Source organism: Bombus fervidus, chromosome 11 (genome assembly GCF_041682495.2).
Source record: "Bombus fervidus isolate BK054 chromosome 11, iyBomFerv1, whole genome shotgun sequence".
In the NCBI taxonomy this organism is placed as follows: Eukaryota; Metazoa; Arthropoda; class Insecta; order Hymenoptera; family Apidae; genus Bombus; species Bombus fervidus.
The window spans coordinates 12,015,169-12,033,280 of NC_091527.1; the positions used below are offsets into that span (position 1 = coordinate 12,015,169).

At 34.6% G+C, this 18,112-nt stretch overlaps 6 protein-coding genes and 1 long non-coding RNA gene across 10 annotated transcripts; 4 read left to right on the top strand and 3 right to left on the bottom strand.

Moving 5' to 3' along the window:
- Positions 1-80: 80 nt before the first annotated feature.
- LOC139991888 (uncharacterized) lies at positions 81-6,199 on the bottom strand. The gene is made up of 3 exons (XR_011800960.1): positions 6,064-6,199; positions 5,659-5,879; positions 81-307 (listed from the first exon to the last, which is right to left on the bottom strand). It is a non-coding gene; the product is annotated as an uncharacterized lncRNA (long non-coding RNA).
- Positions 122-4,979, top strand: LOC139991861 (uncharacterized). The gene is made up of 2 exons (XM_072012218.1): positions 122-3,655; positions 4,075-4,979. Exons 1-2 carry the CDS (start codon positions 122-124, stop codon positions 4,843-4,845), a joined length of 4,305 nt encoding a protein of 1,434 aa, XP_071868319.1. The 3' UTR covers positions 4,846-4,979.
- LOC139991875 (uncharacterized) lies at positions 6,071-14,035 on the top strand. Of its 3 annotated transcripts, XM_072012273.1 has the most exons (4): positions 6,237-6,372; positions 10,912-11,072; positions 11,540-11,951; positions 12,150-14,035. In XM_072012273.1, exons 3-4 carry the CDS (start codon positions 11,551-11,553, stop codon positions 12,658-12,660), a joined length of 912 nt encoding a protein of 303 aa, XP_071868374.1. In that variant the 5' UTR covers positions 6,237-6,372; positions 10,912-11,072; positions 11,540-11,550; the 3' UTR covers positions 12,661-14,035. The 3 variants fall into 3 exon arrangements, with proteins under 3 accessions (XP_071868372.1, XP_071868374.1, XP_071868373.1); XM_072012271.1 differs by lacking the exons at positions 6,237-6,372; positions 10,912-11,072 and adding an exon at positions 6,071-6,199; XM_072012272.1 differs by lacking the exon at positions 10,912-11,072 and having other exon boundaries at positions 6,246-6,372.
- On the bottom strand, positions 7,176-10,987 carry Qbp-1 (Queen brain-selective protein-1). 2 transcript variants are annotated; one of them, XM_072012287.1, is made up of 4 exons: positions 10,909-10,987; positions 8,910-8,976; positions 8,454-8,592; positions 7,176-8,352 (listed from the first exon to the last, which is right to left on the bottom strand). In XM_072012287.1, exons 2-4 carry the CDS (start codon positions 8,960-8,962, stop codon positions 8,176-8,178), a joined length of 369 nt encoding a protein of 122 aa, XP_071868388.1. In that variant the 5' UTR covers positions 8,963-8,976; positions 10,909-10,987; the 3' UTR covers positions 7,176-8,175. The 2 variants fall into 2 exon arrangements, with proteins under 2 accessions (XP_071868388.1, XP_071868387.1); XM_072012286.1 differs by lacking the exon at positions 10,909-10,987 and adding an exon at positions 9,814-9,850.
- Mrpl40 (mitochondrial ribosomal protein L40) lies at positions 12,027-14,246 on the bottom strand. The gene is made up of 5 exons (XM_072012283.1): positions 14,107-14,246; positions 13,950-14,033; positions 13,716-13,883; positions 13,423-13,624; positions 12,027-13,304 (listed from the first exon to the last, which is right to left on the bottom strand). The coding sequence occupies exons 1-5, from the start codon at positions 14,142-14,144 to the stop codon at positions 13,185-13,187; spliced, it is 612 nt and encodes a 203-aa protein (XP_071868384.1). The 5' UTR covers positions 14,145-14,246; the 3' UTR covers positions 12,027-13,184.
- Positions 14,247-14,562: 316 nt separating this feature from the next.
- Ctu2 (Cytosolic thiouridylase subunit 2) lies at positions 14,563-16,504 on the top strand. Its single transcript, XM_072012256.1, has 3 exons — positions 14,563-14,683; positions 14,781-15,094; positions 15,221-16,504. Exons 1-3 carry the CDS (start codon positions 14,622-14,624, stop codon positions 16,321-16,323), a joined length of 1,479 nt encoding a protein of 492 aa, XP_071868357.1. The 5' UTR covers positions 14,563-14,621; the 3' UTR covers positions 16,324-16,504.
- Positions 16,505-17,034: 530 nt separating this feature from the next.
- On the top strand, positions 17,035-17,883 carry Nd-15 (NADH dehydrogenase (ubiquinone) 15 kDa subunit). Its single transcript, XM_074111941.1, has 2 exons — positions 17,035-17,162; positions 17,367-17,883. Exon 2 carries the CDS (start codon positions 17,371-17,373, stop codon positions 17,737-17,739), a length of 369 nt encoding a protein of 122 aa, XP_073968042.1. The 5' UTR covers positions 17,035-17,162; positions 17,367-17,370; the 3' UTR covers positions 17,740-17,883.
- Positions 17,884-18,112: the final 229 nt, after the last annotated feature.

Consider the following 18,112-nt stretch of genomic DNA (forward strand, 5'->3'; position numbering starts at 1 on the left):
TTGTATCTGTTGTGTTTTCTTTTTTTTTTTTTTGTGCAATTACATATTTCCATATAAAGAGTAACAGCTAACAATTACAGTACAGATACGAGGAGAACCGAGTGATACACCGAGTACGATAATGTCGGAAATAGACTACATAATAGCACCAAGAATACCACGAGGCTTGGCTCCTGCGGTTGAAGGACTTGCACGAGAAATTTTGCGTCAAAGACCTCGAAACATTTACGCATTCGCGGCCCAACATTTCGCAGAATTGGTGGAATTAAGGGATAAAGAACGTACCGATGAAATCGTTCCGAGGATACTGAAACATAAATTGGTTAACGATAAATTGGTTAAATACAGTAACTTGATCGAAGAAGCGATGGTAATAAGGGAAGCGAAGGAACTAACGACATCGAGAAACGCAACGAAAAAAGCTGTGGCATCGAAGAGAAAAGGAGAGACGACAAATAAAAGTGGTTGGTCTATAAATAGGACGGTCAAAGGATTGAAGAAGCACGAAAATACAATTGGAAGAGAAGATTGGAATAGAGGATTAAATGGTAAAGAGACGGAGAAATCAATTCCTGGTTACTCGGATCATCGTTCACCACGATTTTCGAGTCAACTTACTTGTCATCGATTCGTTCGATCTTCGTCCGCCGGAAATATATTCGCAAAACGTATTAAGCGTCGAGAAGTTAAAGAAAATCACGAACAATTCTATACATTTGTTTTAGACGATAAAAGTTACAAGAACGAGAAGAAAGTGACGCGACAAAAAAGTGCCGATCAAATCGAAAGAGATCGCGCGTACTTTAAGGACATTTGTACCGGCGAAGATATAGACATAGACATTGTTTCGACGGAGGCTAGAATCTGTCGAAATTTAAAAGATCAATGGAAAACTATGATCGAAGATGAGCGAAAATTGCAAGAGAAATTTGGTAATACGAAAGGAGGTGATGTCAAATTAAATTCCCGATTGGGAAAGAAGAACGAGAGAGAATCGAAAGACAACGAAGTGGAAGAGATGTTCATTAACGTGGGATCGCGATCCGATTCGTCAGAGAGCAACATAATCTTTGAGAATGCGATGAAAAATTTGACCAATGATGGAACGATCTCGGTGGTCCTTCCATCGGTCGTTACGCGACAACCTCCTGTAAAATGTACAAGGAACAACGCGTATGAATGTAACGGCAAGGATAGCACAGGTAATTTGACATTGCCACCGATCTCGAGTGATGGATCCAAGTCGACGAAGAGGGGAAACAATTTAATCGAATTACCCTCTTTGTTGAATGACGTGGATGTTCGGTTGAACGAACAAACGATATGCTGCCAGGATTACGAGGATCCAACAAATTCGAATTGGAATCCTAAGGATCTGGAATCGGAGACAGAGCTTAAACCAGCAGGAACTATCGATGGTGCGACTTTCGATTACGATTCGAAAACGATTGAAAAGGAACGCAAAGACGAGGATTTAAAAGCCGGCAATGTGAACGTAGATATGGTCCCATGGAAATATCCTCGTGGAAGTAAGTCCGAAGGAAATGGAATTCTTGTTATGACGGGGAATACGATGGAGGAAGGTATCGACGAACAGCAAATTCTAGGAGAAGTAGAAATTATTCGGCAATGTTTTAATTCACCACAGGAGGCGGATATCGAGGAAACTTTCAAAGACAGCTTAAACGTAACACCTGATTCGATCGATCTTTCTCATTGTCAGAGGGCAGATTCGTTGGAACATTTGGAGAACGGGAAAGAGGAAGAGGAGGATCAGGACCAGGACGAGGAGAAAAAGGAAGAGGAGGAACGATATCGACCGAACGAGCTTGAAAGGAAATTAATCGAGATAGAAACGGTCGAGAGAAGCATCGAAAATACGTTGGTCTGTTCTCAGACTATTCCAAAAGAAATCGACGATGGATTCGTAGTATCGGAGCGTTCGAATGAATTTTCCATTTTGAAAAATTTCGAATCGGAGAAACCAGACTGCGTACACGAAAGGCAGGTATTGAGCGTAGGAGATGAGCGGACGAAGAAAAATCCAGATGAAAGTCAGAGTCCAACGAGCAACGAAGATAACGAAGATCGCGACGCTAATATCGAGATCGACTCGATGGAAGATGAAACGCCGATTGGGAAAAGTTTAGACTGCGATCTTAACTCTGACAACTCGGAAATTTTCCTTAATGGAAACAATAATAGCGATGATCGAGATACGCGTGACCATTCTGCGAAAGAAAGAGGAGTCGATCTTTCTTGTTACGTCCTTACCGAAGGCTCCCCTAGTGAAATACCGGAAACAGTAACCACCGTAATTATACCTGATAATATCGTTGACGATGACAATGATAACGATGTTTGTAACATTGAGCTCGAAGAGGGTACGAACGACGAGGTTCGCGTCCCTTTTAACGAGCCCATCTCATCTTGGAATATCGAAAGAAAACAGATGAAACATGGGATTGGAGAAGAGTATTGTCACGACGAGAATCCATTTGGAGAATATATACATCCAGAAAGTGCTGTTGACTATACAACGAACATCGATGCTCATATTTTACGTGGTATAAAAAATGCTGCCAATCGAGCGCCTGTTTATCAAGAAGATCTTGCAAACATCAAAGAGGAGGAAGAAAATGATAGAGGCAAATTTTCTAACGTCGACGTCCAGCGTAGCATCGACGATAGTATCAGCGTTTTTTCAAAAAAGTCGGCCGAATCGATGGAAAATAAAAATAGTATCGAAAGCGAAGAAAAATCTGCAAGTTCCGGTCAAGAAGAGGATCAAGAAGGAAATAGTATGGACGACAAGGACGATGCACGATCGAAAGATCTCTCTAAAGAAACTCCAAGGAAAAGAAGAGAAGAGGAAAGCGAAACGTTCGATGATCGTTCGAGTGATTTTTCTTTGTCGTTCGAACAACTTGGAGCTGGACCAAAAGTACCTGAATTAAATCTGGATTCGTTACAAGACATAACGATATCGTCGACGATTGAAAAGGACAATTCGAAAAATCTTAATAATCAGTCGGAAGAAGAAAATGATAATGTTACTTCTTGCGAAGGTGAAAACGTTTCTTCATCTTCCTTCGATACTTTAGCTTCTGAAGAAAAAGTAGACGTCGGTGAAGCTTCGTCCTCGGAAAACGATCGAGTAAAAGCTTTTATCGAGCCGGCAGGTCAACAAACCAAAATTGAAAGCGAGACCGAAAGATATTCAAAGGAAGAGTTTCAAGGTGATGAATGTATTAATAACACGAGTGGCTCGCTTCTTCGTAACAAAGATGAAAAACAGTCTCTTCGCGTGGAAGAAGAAATTGCACGGGAATTAATACAGAATTTCATTATCGATAATACCGACGTAGCTGAAAAAGATGCTGAAACAAACGACGTGATTCCTTTAGAACTGGACGATTTAACGGCCTCGTCATCTTCTAAACATCAGGCGAGTAACGCGAATCAAACCGATGACTTTATAATTAAATTTCATCCATCTATACAAGAATTAGCACCCGAGGCAATAATCGAAAAATCTTCTGGTCGAGAAAAAGTCGACGATGACAATAATCAAGCAGCCGATGAGAATGAAGAAGACGAAAGAAGAAGCGGAGGAAGTGGAGAAACAGCAAGAGAAGACGACGGAGGAAAAGAAGCAAGTATTTTGCTACCATCTCTTCGTTTTTCTTTTCTTTCCATTCTAAAATATGTAGAAAGATATCTTACGCATGTTTCATGATACTAGAAAGAATGTTGTTCTTTTAAAATTGAAATTTTTCAAAGTTATTCTTTGATGTAATTAATCAATATAATTTATGGATCAGATTTGCGTCTACAATTTACATTGTACGTATGTATACCTATTACATGTATACATATATATATATATATATAGGTATACATACCAATTACATGTATACATACGTATACTTGTGTAGATGCATCTACTTTTGTTTTATTTTTGAAGAAATAAGGGGTCTTCCAATTCGGCCAACAAATTTTTAAAGATAATAAAACATCTAAGCTAATTGCAATAATAATCTTGACAAGGTTGCTTTTCTTACTCCACTTTAGGATCAAGTAGAAAAGGCATCGTTGGAAAATCAAGGAAACAGGAGCAAGCCAATCGCCAGTTTGTGGCACACCGGAGAATTTCACGATTCCTTACCATTACCTTTCGTTGAAATTTCAAAAAGTCTTTCCGCCACGAACGTCTACGATTTAAAACCTGTAAACCGTGAAAAGACGGACGATCGCTTTACTCCTTCGACTAATCTGTATGCAGAAGATCGAGAATGTAAAAGAATTGGTCGCAACATACCTTTTTTTGGTTATAAGTTTACTCCGACCACTGCCCCCCGTGGTATTGATATCTTCGAAAATTTGAGTTTATTTATTAACGAATCGAACTGGAGTAAATTATCTTTAAACGCTTCGTCTCCTATCATTATTCACAGCAAACGCGTGTTGGAGCAAGTTCGTACAACGGACGAAGACGAGAGCGATTCACTCGTCGGAACGAGTTCAAATTCTGATGCTGACGATCTTCGTGAGCCATTAGCGCTGGATAATACACCGCAACCTATCGTTATAGAGGAAATTTCAGATATCGACGAAAGGGGAGAGCAAACGTTATCGCTGCACGAAGCAGATACGAATTTAGCGAGAGAAATAAGTCCGTTTTCATTCGAACAATACAATGACTCTAATAACGTTGAAGATAAAAATAAAGGAACACATGGTGAGCCATCGTCGATTTGTGAAACAACAAATGGGCTTATCGAAAGCGATAATTTGCTTCTAGATGCATGTACTGATTCTACCAACCATCGAGATATCGATTAGATCGTAGAAAACGCGGAAGAAGAAAGAACAAATAAAAGATAAGAATGAATTGCATATACAGATATACCGTATCGAGAGAAAAATCATATCGTTAACTCGGTTTCGTGAAAATGAACAGTTTCGATATAAAACAATTTGAAAAGCACGATCGATATTGGAATCACAATGTTAATCCAGAAGTTTCAGTTTCTTGTTATTAATGCGATCCTTAATCGAAACTGAAACAATCAAAAGTAGACAATTAGATATAAATCATTTCTATTTGCTACAAGAGAGAGAGAGAGAGAGAGGGAGGGAGGGAGGGAGAGAGAAGAAATGTACACTATACGTTATACTACTATACGTACGTTGTATACTGTATGCTGTTTAGGTCGAGACTCAGGAGTCAATTAACGTAAAAGAAGGCACATGCGCAAATACGAGTTCGCTAAAAGAGCGTGGGACTCTGCAGCAATTCGCTACATGCTTATAGTCCTGATCGGGAATTTGCGTCTGAACGATTTCGTTCTATTTCAAAAGAGACGCTGCTGTATGCTGCCACGTACTATGCCTTGTACCAAAAATCTGTTCGATGCGAATCTCGACCAAGTTGATATGCATATCGTACCGCAGGAAACATATATTAAAATTGTGCACGTGGATCTTCTAAAGATAACTACCAAAGAATAGAATAGAACGGAGAGACGTGTAAATCGATTGGTGGATTAAAAAGAAGAGGATGTAACGGAAGACTGCAACTGAAATTTAAGCGAATTGAAAGTTTGTTAAAATAATACGAAAAACATATCGGTTACGTTCTTGTATTTTCTTAACCTTTACACTACTTCTTCTTCGCCTTCGTGGTTCCTCGCATTTCTTTTGTGAAAAGCAAAAATATCACTTTTACAGTTTTAGTTCATCACATATTCCTGCTCGTTCTTAGAGAAAATTCCTGTACAGGAATTATAATAATAATAATAATAAATAATACTTGAAATTATGCGTTCTTTCTTGTTTCCTCCTATTTCTTTGTATATCTGTTTTCTTGCGCAAATCTGCAATAAATATAGAAATGATTGCACAATGGAAATAAGTGAATCAGTGTAGTACGATCTTATAAAAGGTTTTTTTCCCAATTTAAGACATTGCCAAAGTTTTAGTCATAGCCTTTGCCGAATCTATTGAGATACGACGATAGCTCTACCTGTTCCATTATCGTATTTATGTCTAGATACGTACTATTGATATTGAGACAAGTGTGAGTGGTACGTAGCGAATGTGGATCCATAAGTATCAAGGAACAATCGAAATAGCATCAGTGATGTTGTATGAACGATGTTGGCAACGACATTGACACTATATACTATTTTACGAGGTATGAAAATATTTGATCGGCTGCTAGTTACCGTTTAACCGTTTAACCGTTTAACAGTAATGTTTTAATTCACACGAATATCCTCGATAGTGAGATATCGTTGGTAATATCGACAGTGACAGCACTGCATTTTCTGGTACTTGATACTTGTACCGCCGATGCCAATCTTGAAGGTACGCAAAAATAAACTGGTTATACATACACGTTTACCGCTTTTGCGATGAAACTGCTTGGATGTGAGCTTGGAAAATTCTTGTCGCGCCGTTTTTGGACATCGTTTTCTATACGTGTGATATGTTTCGCGTTATTAACACGTTGAATGTCACGCTAGTTTTACGGGGTTTGCACGTGGCGCCACGATGAACTTTTTATTATGCGGTACATATAATGTTGAAATATTACCTACAAGAGATATGTTACGGTGTATAATCATTATTAATGAATTTATCTCACTGAGATCACCGGTAACCCCCGTGGCGCTGAAGTGCGATTCACTCATTTTTTACGATTATCAAGTATCTCGTATTGTTTCTTCGCATTGCTAAATAATTGTCCATATACATGCCACATGGGACTTACCATAAACCATAAATCATTCCTAGGTCATACTTATTGGGACTCGCAATAATCCTAAAGGACCGTTATTAAGATTTAGCATTTATTACTTTACCGTAAAATCCCTTAACTGCCTTCAAACGTCTTTCAAATCGTAACTTTCCTTAGGGTCATTGTTCATTAAGATAAACACGGAAAACGCGGGTTTTTCAATGTTCGACAGCCACTGATATAAATCATTGTGTTTGCGCGGTCAAGCAGACTATTCTTTTTTTATTTCAATTGGTAAATCAGCAGCAGAGAGGAAGGAAACGACGAACAATAGCAGGAAACGTTGATAAAACGTGACAAGATCGGTAGAAAGTCGGGAAAATATTAGGAAATTAAACTTGGAAAGTATTAGGAAATTAATTAAATTGAATTGAATGATCCGTTTCATTTTTATTTACGAAATATAAGATACGCGGTAATGATACATTGACGAGACAATTAGTATTTTTGACACAGCGTCTGATATAAAAATATTTTGTTCAAAATCAAAGTGTTTTATCGTTCGTAATATCTTAACGTTCTTGCGTGTTTCAACCATATCCATATGGCACGTAAATTTATTAATAAAATATACTTATGAAAAGTAAAAACGAATGCATCTAATGCTATATCTTTTTCTTCCTTTCCTCCTTCTTCTTCTTTCACATTCCGCAAAATTGAAAATATAGTACCTACTTAACAGTATCATCTTGTCATCTCGCTTAATTGTCAGGGATAATGTACAATGTATAACGTACAGGCATTGATCTACAGATCAATTGAACTTGCAGTTTCAAGGTATTTTAATCGTTATTTTTTTTTTTTTTTTTTTTACGCGTGACGTAAATAACCAGACTAGAGAAAAATCAAGAAAAGAGAGCAAAGCGAATAATATTACAGTAATCTTGCTTTCGAAATTTCACTCCTTATTCTCTTCTATTCTATTCCTCCTACGTATTTCCTCTCTCTCTCTCTCTTTCTCTCGTCTGCATCTTCTGCACCTTTCATTTTACATCTGCGTAACGCGTTTATTTCTTCTTTTCATTTCCACCCTTTGTTGACTGCATATAAGATATACATATGTAAATGCAACTAATCATCGCGTTTATCGCTTTCAATTATCGTTAAAATTAGATTTGTCCAATTGGATTCGAACCGTCACTAAAGATCAACCGTAGTTATCGTTATAGTTGTTTATCGTTCGACGCGCGTGTTTAAAGGTAAATGAAATATTGGCAAAGTATAATCATCGTGCGTTTAAGTTAATGTTAACCGGCACCTGGTTGGGTCGCAGTATGTTTACAGAATTAGAAATATTTCAAGTGTTCGCTTCGATAGGCAAGTGTAAGTGACAGTCCGATTCACGTTAAATAATCATCAATCATATCGATTTACATGATAGCAGGCCGCCTAACAGGTACAGTAAAATCACGCCAACAGGGATCTTTAATTTTGGAACATTTTAACTTTTCTGAACTACAACCGAAGCATTGGTTGCATATACAGCTCATGCCATCGGCGCAAATACCAAGCCGTTCTCCTCGTCCTCCGCAAGGTTCATCGGGTCCCTGGAAAAGAGAGTACGATTCTTATCGTAACTAACAATTCAACCGTTTCTGTTAGACGCTTCGGATTTATTAAGAAACCGCCGATTCAAGTTACAACTTACCTTTGCGCATTGCGGAACCCCGCAAGCATTCGATATTACAACACCATATTCGCATTTGTGGCAAAAGTCGCCGCATCCTGTGCAAAGGGCCATCTCTTGTTTTTGTCTTACCGAAGGATAACCGGAACATTTATCGTACCTAGTCGAATCAAACGTTCTATTATCGCGTATAATGATATTATGCATCGAACGTGTTATAATTTGCACGGTAATAATTTGAGTCGTTCCAGCATCTTTCATTTCATACATATATGTACCCTCATCTATAAATAGCTAAATATCTTGTTCGTGTGTAAGTTAAGTGAGCGCATGAGTAACAGCAAAAGTATAAATACATAATCGAGTCGAGTAAATTAAACAATAATGCGAATTATTCAAAACGATATGTTTTCGTGTTTTCTAAATAAATTAAAAGAAAAAAAAGAAAAATAGAACGGTAGATTTGAAGTTTCTTACAGAAGAACAATGGCAAGCAGCACGGCTATGCGGATAGTTTGCGCGGCAAGCATCTCTCCTCGTAGATCTGAAACAAAATTTTAACAAAATTCGATTAATGTTGCTGAAGTAGAATCGATTAAAACGTTAACGATTAGAGATAAAATCGATGCTAGAAACAATTCTATGCGAGCGTTGTTACAATTTGTTTCCAATTTCTTTTTTTTTCTTTTTTTTTCTTATTAAAGTTGATTTAAAGAATAAAATTTATAAATCGTACAAAGCACGTATGCATTTGAAAGAGCATCCAAACGTTTAGAAACGAGGAGACTTTTGCCAAATTTAGTTTTGAACTTTATCTCTTTTCGTTGTTATCTGTTCGCTTGCAACAATACGGTACATAATCATCGATCTATTGTTAATAAAAATGAGGTAACAGAAAATCCAATTTTTTGACCATAACTTTCCGCTTGTACGAAATTAGCGTAAAATACTTGATTTTTGCAATATCGTTTTATTAAATTATTAAATATCTATAATCGACTGATTTAAGAAATAATTTCAAGGTACCTTACCAAGATGAACCTACGATACATACATACGTATAATGGTAAATCAAACTTTGTCTTTTCCCTTTTTTCTCTTACGCGTCGCGAAAAGAAAGACGAATGATCGAATTGCTGATAATGAAAACAGCCAAAGCAACTTTGCTTTGTCGGAATTTTCCTTTCGTTTCGTTAATTCAACTTTTGAATCGACCAAAACTTTACGAGATAATGCTTTAATAATAATGCTTTCTCATTTCTTCGATGAAGATTATACGGTGAAAGAGCGATGCGACCACCCATACTGGGCTTTAACGATACGCCGACAAATCCATCTGTAACTATACTTAACATTCGTAAATCATGTTCGTTTTTGCTACAAAGTGCTTCGTTCGCCACCATTTTAAGCTCAAACCCCTTCGTTTGCTACTCCCGCCTGCCAAATGCCTATACATACGAGTTAAGCACGTGGTAGAGCTTGAACATTGAACAAACGACTTTTTATTAAATAAACATTAACTTCGTCAGTTTTTGGTAACAAAGTGGAAAAATCAATAATTAATATGAAAATTACGTAGTTATTAACAGCGAGAAATAAAAAAGATAGAGAATTATTTCGATATACATGCATATACCCACCAATGATTCGATGTGCCGTCTTTTTAATTAAATATTAAACGATAATTTGTTGTTTTCGTAGATTTTATAAAATACATGTAAATATATATGAAAACATCGTTCGAAGACCAACTAATTGGAAAATAAAGCTTCGCAATTATTCAAACCGGATTTTTTAAACGTCTTTTAGCGTGATTCGCTTAATTACTTATTCACCTCCTTATTCTAATTAACTTTTCGTCACGTAATCGCTATTGTTTTAGTTTATCTCGCGTCATTCTATTTTACTTTGTTCTAGTTTGTTTAATTTTAGTTTAATTTAGGTGGGTCAACGACATTTTTATAACAAAAGTTATTTATAAGTTAAAAGTTAATTACGAACGTGTAATATTCCTATCGAATTCGGTTTCGTCAAATTTATCAAAGATGTAACAGAAATTTCTTTACACTTGCGATTGCCTTCGGATACTGTTGTTTCGTTTAATACCTTGTTGTGCCCCTATTCTGACTTTTCCCTTTTCCTAACTCGCTCTCGTTTACGCGCTTTTTCCCTTCCTTCTGTTCCACTGTTTTCTTCCCCCCGTTTTTTTTTTTTTTTTTTTTTTTTTTTTAATTTCATATTAAATATGATTATAATTTGCCACCGATATGACAGAAAAAATAAAATAAAAGAAAAGTACACGGGAATAAAATAAACGAATAAAGCGAATGTACAGACATATTTACATATGCAACGACGAACGGGTGATCGTTAGGAAAAGCATACAGTGCGCTTACAATTAGTGGTGACCCTAAGATATTCTTCCAAGTGTTTCTAGTTGCGTAAGATTAAATAACAATGACGATTCTCTCTTTACCAGAATAAGAAAATGTGATAACGTGAAGACACGAATATGCGAAGACGGAAAGACGTTGAATGTGCCATTGAAGTCAAGTGCGCTTTGTTTTATAGGGACGCGAAGAAAGGGCAAGAAAAGGAAGGGGGGAAAGAAGGCACACAGCCGTTCATTTAACAGTCGATGTATGATGTATCTATTATCGTTTCGCCCCAAGGGATGATCTAAATTGTCAAACGAAATCCTTGCCTCTCGTCCTAATTACCCACCGTGTCGTGAATACCCTTCTAGACACGTCTTCCCCTATTTGCAAAGATTCCCTTGACGAACATATCTATTAATATGTAAATTTCTTGGCTCAGCGTTATGAAAAACAAAGCCGGTCATTCACTGACACGTTATTTGCACTTGTCACGCTGCGCTAATAAACCAATTACCGAATAGTCAATCAGAAATTGACATTTTATGGACAGAAAATGTTTATTATGAGATGCCCGTATTAGAGGACTAGGAGATTAAACGTTATGTTGTTTAGTTGGAATTTCAATGTCTATAGACAGGCGAGAGCGAGACTAACGATAAATAATCAACGAAAAATTCGTATTTTCAATTACATATGTAATAATAACACGATTACTTTCTTTGCATAAAGGTATCGCTACGATGATCTGGCACCAGTTAAACGCATTCCTGGCACGATTATACGATCCGATCGATCGAATAGAGAACCTTTTCCTTAGGATGAAGAATATCTCTATGATGACGAATCAAATAATATTCCTAATGCTGGCGGATCGTATTTTTATAAAAGAACCGAAAATAACGTGTCTTTACACATTGATGTTTTACAACGTTGTTACTTACAGCATTAGCTATATTAAGGAATTGATCGAAAAGGAAGATTGGTCGCTCTATGTGACTCTCACAGAAAGATCCAAAATTAAACATTTAGCTATGTCCGCTACCAAAATAGTGTTTGAATGGACTAAAGCCGTCACCTTTATTGTAACATTAACATTTATGCTTCTTGTCTTTGGTTTGGAGCAAGGTCTTGAGCATTACAAGTGAGTAACAGTTACAGTATATCGTATAATAATCGGAGGAAAAATGTAGGGAAGAAAGGAAAATGATAGAACGCGTTAAGATTTAAGAATATATTAATTCCATGAAATTATACATATTGTGTGCGTGTGTGTGTCGCGCGCACGTGTGTATATAAACATATATGTATATATGTATGTATATATGTATTGCTATTGTAGACCATCGATGAATTACACGATGATAACGTGGATCTATTATTTGGCAACGGAAAAAGTCTTCGTTGAGATGTTTCCGCCAATCTTGAAGTTTCTTCGTTTCGACGCTTTTGAAAATCTTGAAGAGCTTTACGCTCCAGTGATATTGAAATCATTTACTATTAGCGTTTCTGCGTCTCTTATTATAATACTTTTGCCACTAGCATCCTACAAATTTTTATTCATCGCCACTTATTCCAACATTTATTTAAGATTAAAGGATCTATTACAAATATCCGGCCCTGCGTTAAGTCTTGAACGTGAAATATTAAATCGTTATAGAAAAGCAACGCCTAAAGAAATTAAACAATTTGACGATGTGTGCCCTGTTTGCCTTTGCGACATGATCAGTGCGAGAATAACGCCTTGTTACCACCTTTTTCATGCAAGTTGTTTACGTCGGTGTCTCAAAACCAACAATACCTGTCCCATGTGCAAAAGAGAATTAACATTTGCATCGGTATCAACTCAGTAGTAAACGTAACCGTCATAAATGTTACCGTCGTGATTCTATCGATAAAATCGACATATTCCGTATGACAATTCCACTCTGATTAAATACCTCATCCACTCGACGGATTAACTTTTGATAATATTGGATATTTATATTACAAACTATTGACAAATCCTCTAAGCCGCTTGATATTCGTACAAATTAAGTATTAATAAAAAGCAAAGTTATTACATTCATTTCCGTTTATAGACATTGATAAAACGGATATTCTCGTCGTATAATTGTACATAAAATAATAAATGATCTAATATATTAACAGGATTGCAAATTTATATTCTATTTGAATTACAAATTGATTTTTCTGTCAAATGTATTATTTCGTTTGCCAACTGATAAATCGAAACTAATAAAAAACAACGAAAATTAACGAGAATTATATTCTCGAATCGCAGTTTTTTAAAACAGCCTTACTTTCCTTGCGTTCTACGATCCTTTATTCGAAATATTTCTCATTACGATCCAACAATTTCCATTATTTTATATAGCTATTCCCCTACATATTTAACCGTGGTTTCTATATATTCTCCATCAGGACTGTCAAAATCTTTTATCGGTGGAGTACATACCGGTCCTGTTGCGCTATATGGTACGAACGAATCATCAAACTGAAACAGAATGTGTTTCAAAATTTATTCCGTATCTCTACCGTGTTTTATTAGATGGTAAAATATAAACATACAATATTTAATTTATTTTCTAATATAATATATATCATATACTTACTTCAACTGCTTTCTTGTAAAGTTGCTTCGAGACAGCTTTTAATTCCTTCAATGCTGTTTCTTGCGATACCATGATAGATTTCATAACACGTACATCCTTCGACCATTGATTTTGTTTGTAGCTGGACCATTCCCTCTCTAATAATTTTCTCCTTTCTATTTCTTCTTTTGATAATGATGCTGGCAAATGACAAGCTCTTTTCCTAAGAAACATTTGTTTTCGAGTAAGTACTATGTTAAGAAGAAAAATTTGTTTCCTATACGTAACATATTCTATCATTATATAAAGCCTACTCCTTTTGCAATAGCTGAAATAATGTATCAATTTCAAAGATTGGTTTCAAATGGTTTGTATGTTTTTCTAACTGACGGATTCTTTTCTGTAGTTTCCTCTTCTTTCTTTCTTCTCTAGCTCTAATGACAGCAGGATCGAGTCTTTTCTTCTTCTTAAGTGGTTCTCCTCTGAAATAAATATAATATGATACTAAATTTGTTTATTCAAAAGAAAAGAAATTTAAAAATACTTACAAGAGAATTTCAGTCGCTCGAAATTGTAACGGATGTATATATATGGAGATATTGCGCGAATTGCTAAGTGAATGCAAAGAGGACCTGCGTCGGTAAATCTTCATGAATAAAATGAATAAAAATATACAAAAATAATTGTTCACTCAACAATGAATACCTAAAAACGGCATTTGCCAAATTTAATACACCAATCATTTTAATACGCTATAATTATTTCGAGCTTTAGTCTGTGTTAGTCTGTGCTTTGTTATCTTGAATTACTTTGCAGCACCACGTATATAACCTCTTAAACGCTTGCGATTTTCATACAGGCTAAAATGAGATATGTAATCGTTATAAAATCATAAATTTAAACAGTTGTTGAAAAAATGACACGTATTAGTATAAATAAATTAATAAAATAAATAACGACTAATAATATCGTGTTAACAACGTTGGTAACTCTGTCCAAGCATACATACCAACGAGATAATAAACGTACATGTAAGTATCTACATAGGTATATACAATCAATTACTACATCATGAAACAAAATTGATAGAAATTTCTCCAGATTTTCTTTATTATTAATATGTACACAGTATTTATGAATGCTGAACACTCGAAAAAGTTATATTATTCGAAAACGTGATTGGAATTACATAGTTACTACGGTTCACGAAATATCATAAAATGTGCTCGTTAAATGAGTCTGAATACGATACTTGTGAAGTAAAAGAAATGACGGAAAACACGTGAGTATTATGTTATATGTGAATTTCATATAATTTTATGCAAATGTTTCTATATTTCATAATTTTTTTATTGATATGATCTTTATCTTTTTTATAGAAACACTTCTTCCCTTATTAATACCACAGAAATGCATAATGCCTCGCCTTTTTGTAAAAAGTGTGGTAGTCAAGAGGTCCAAGTCTTTTCCAAGAATAGGAATGAATACTGTAAAGTATGTTTTTTAAATATATTAAAACATAAATTTAGAGCAACGCTAGGTAAATCCAAGTCTATATGCCCGAATGACTCGATACTTGTTGCTCATTCAGGGAAAGCAAATTCAACTGCGCTTTTACATCTTATTATGGTTGACATGAATGAATCAATTTTCAAAAAGTTTCGACCATCGTTTAAAATTCTTTATATAGATGGTAAGTATTCCTACTATTTCAAATACTCTGCTATTCTGTTACTAGATTTGAAAAAGAAAAAGAAAACCAAGCATATGCTTTTTATTTTATATTTTATATTTTATATCCTTTATTCTATGTATACAGATGGTATGGTGAAAGGACGCTCGATCGAGGAAAGAAAATCTATTCGAAATGCGTTAGCTAATGAAGCTAAGAGTTTGCAATTAACTACGTACGTTTTACCTTTGTCAAAATGTACAAACGGTAGTGTTTCTAAAGAAATACAACTAGTAAATGATTCATCAATGAGCATGACAAGTGATGAGGATACAATAATACAAGAAATGTTTGATAATTTGGAAAATGATACAGCCAGAGATGAATTATTACAGCAATTAAGACGTAAATTACTTATATCCGCAGCTGGTGAACTTAATTGTGATAAAATTTTCATTGCCGATATATCTTTTGATCTTGCGTTAAAAGTTCTTGGCAATGTATCGACTGGCAGAGGTTCCCAATTACCTTTTAACGTTGCTCTCTCTGACACAAGACACACAAATGTAACATTACTTCGACCACTCAGAGATTTCACACAAAATGACATAACTAACTATTTGGACTGTTACAATCTACATCCAATTTTTAGTTCTGACAAATATAATTTCTCTTTTCCTATATCTATACGAAATATTACAAGACATTTTGTCCATAAATTGGATTCTGAATTTTATGGCACTGTATCCACGATATATCGTACCAGCGAAAAATTAGCTACAAAGATAGAGCAATGTAATAATGAGGACAATGATACAAAGATGGATGCTAATATTAAGAAGGATAATAACATTTGTATACTTTGTGAATTAACTTTAGACTCGTGTCATTTACCAAAAGAAGAACTATCGGTTGTACAGGCGAAATTGTTTTCTAAATTAGTTTCTACAACTACAGATACCTCATTAAATAAGACTATGAATTCGTTAAATATTTGCGAACAATCAGACAATGAGCAAATTGAAAGCTTAAATGCTTTAAGACAAAAAAAATGTCATTGTCAAAATGACATTCATAAGTCTTTTCTGAAACAATCGATAATTGAAAAGTATCTATGCTATGGTTGTAGACTAATTTTCTTAAATTCAAAACAAGTGGATAATATTTTTCCTAAAATTATTTTTGATACAGTTAAAAATAGATTACAAGTTGCATGTTTACAAGAAGAGATAAGAGATCTTTTATTGTAATTGGTAGATAAAAGAATATCTATTAATATTAAGAAATACTTTACATACTAGATAGAGGAACACGATTAAACACAACATTTTACTTCTAAACATTCATAACGGAGTAACTTTTGTAACAGAGATATTTCGAATAACTGTTAACTTTATGGAAATAATATAATAAAATACAATATTTATTATATTTTGTATTTCTTATAGCTTCCTGATATCTCAAATTTTATCAAATTTATTATTTTGCTATCCGTATTTCGTACGGATCTCACGTCTTCCGCACGTCGCCGGCATCAGTAAGAAATATTCTTTCCTTGCATAGTGTCTCTTCACTCTTTACCGATATAAACAATTGCATGATGATGGAAACTGCTTGGCCTATCGACTGGAGAATATATCCAATTAATAAATAATAAATATATATGTATATGTGTAAATGAATGAAACTAAAATAATTATAATAATTTTTATAAACATTATAACAGTAACAATAAGCTATAGTGCAATATACGAATAAAGGATGAATCACGAAGCGTGATCAGCTTAGATTATTTTATTATTAGTGGGCCGATCGAAAATTTTGTCTCATATAATATGGTTCAAAGAGAGCTTTAACACAAGTTATTTATAATATATATACATGCATAATGGAAAATAATCTTAATTGTTGAATAAGTTAATTTTATCTCATTATTATAACTTATGATAGATGGCGATAATAGCGAAGTTATCTGGCTGTACTGGCTCGTTACACAACACAATATTCAAGGAAGTAACTCTTGAATTATTTGGAAGTGCAACGACTTGTTTGAGTAGAATTTATTTATTATATACGCATATTTTATTGGGTAATATGTTATCTTATCTATAGCACGTACTTATATCATGATATAAAAACAAATAAGATAAAAAGGAAGCAATATAGAGGTTATATTAATAAAAGTGCAAAGTATCTATTTCAATCTAGTAGAGATCTCAATTATTTTCTGTATGTAATCCCGTAATAAAATATTATTAATGATAATTAATAGTTTATATTATTGTAATTTTAGAACCATGGCTGAAAGTAATATTAAATCCGTGCCTAAATCTAATAGTGAATCCAGGTGGGAGATGCGAACTAAGTACTATATCAACTTAGATCCATTAATACGTAGTCCGTTGACTGATGCTCTGTCAGCGAATTTGCATAATCAGCATGAAATTAGGTGCAGAAATTTTGAGTATCATTTAGCCAAATGTATTGAAGCATATGGATTTTATAGAGGAATAGACGAATGCAGAGAAGTACTTCATGATTTTCAAGAATGCATGACCCAAGAAAAACGCAGAAGTAGATTTGAAATAATATGTGGAGAATTTATTCGTCAGGTCGAAGCTGGAGAAAGAAATTATGAGGAAGTACCGGTTCTTCCTATGCTTTAAAGTTTATGTTGAAATATAAATATATATATATATGTAAACGTCAACAGCAACTTAAGTAGGCAACAGTGCATCGAATAAGTAAAATGTTTGTTCAACATCAAATTGGAAAAATGATTAATAATGACAAATTAGAAGGAAGTATAATCTATTTTTCTATTATTTTTCCTATCCATTATATCCATTTCCATATTATTGTTTCATGACTTGCGCTTTTTCATCTAGTCAGGATTTAGCAAATTGTGTTTTTAAGTAAACTGTTTTATGCATTGAATTTAATGCAAACGAACGTAAAAACAATCGCAAAGCAATTCAACTGTCCTGTCATATTCGTTATTTCTTTTCTTTCTTCTTTGATAAGCTAGTGAAAACTTAA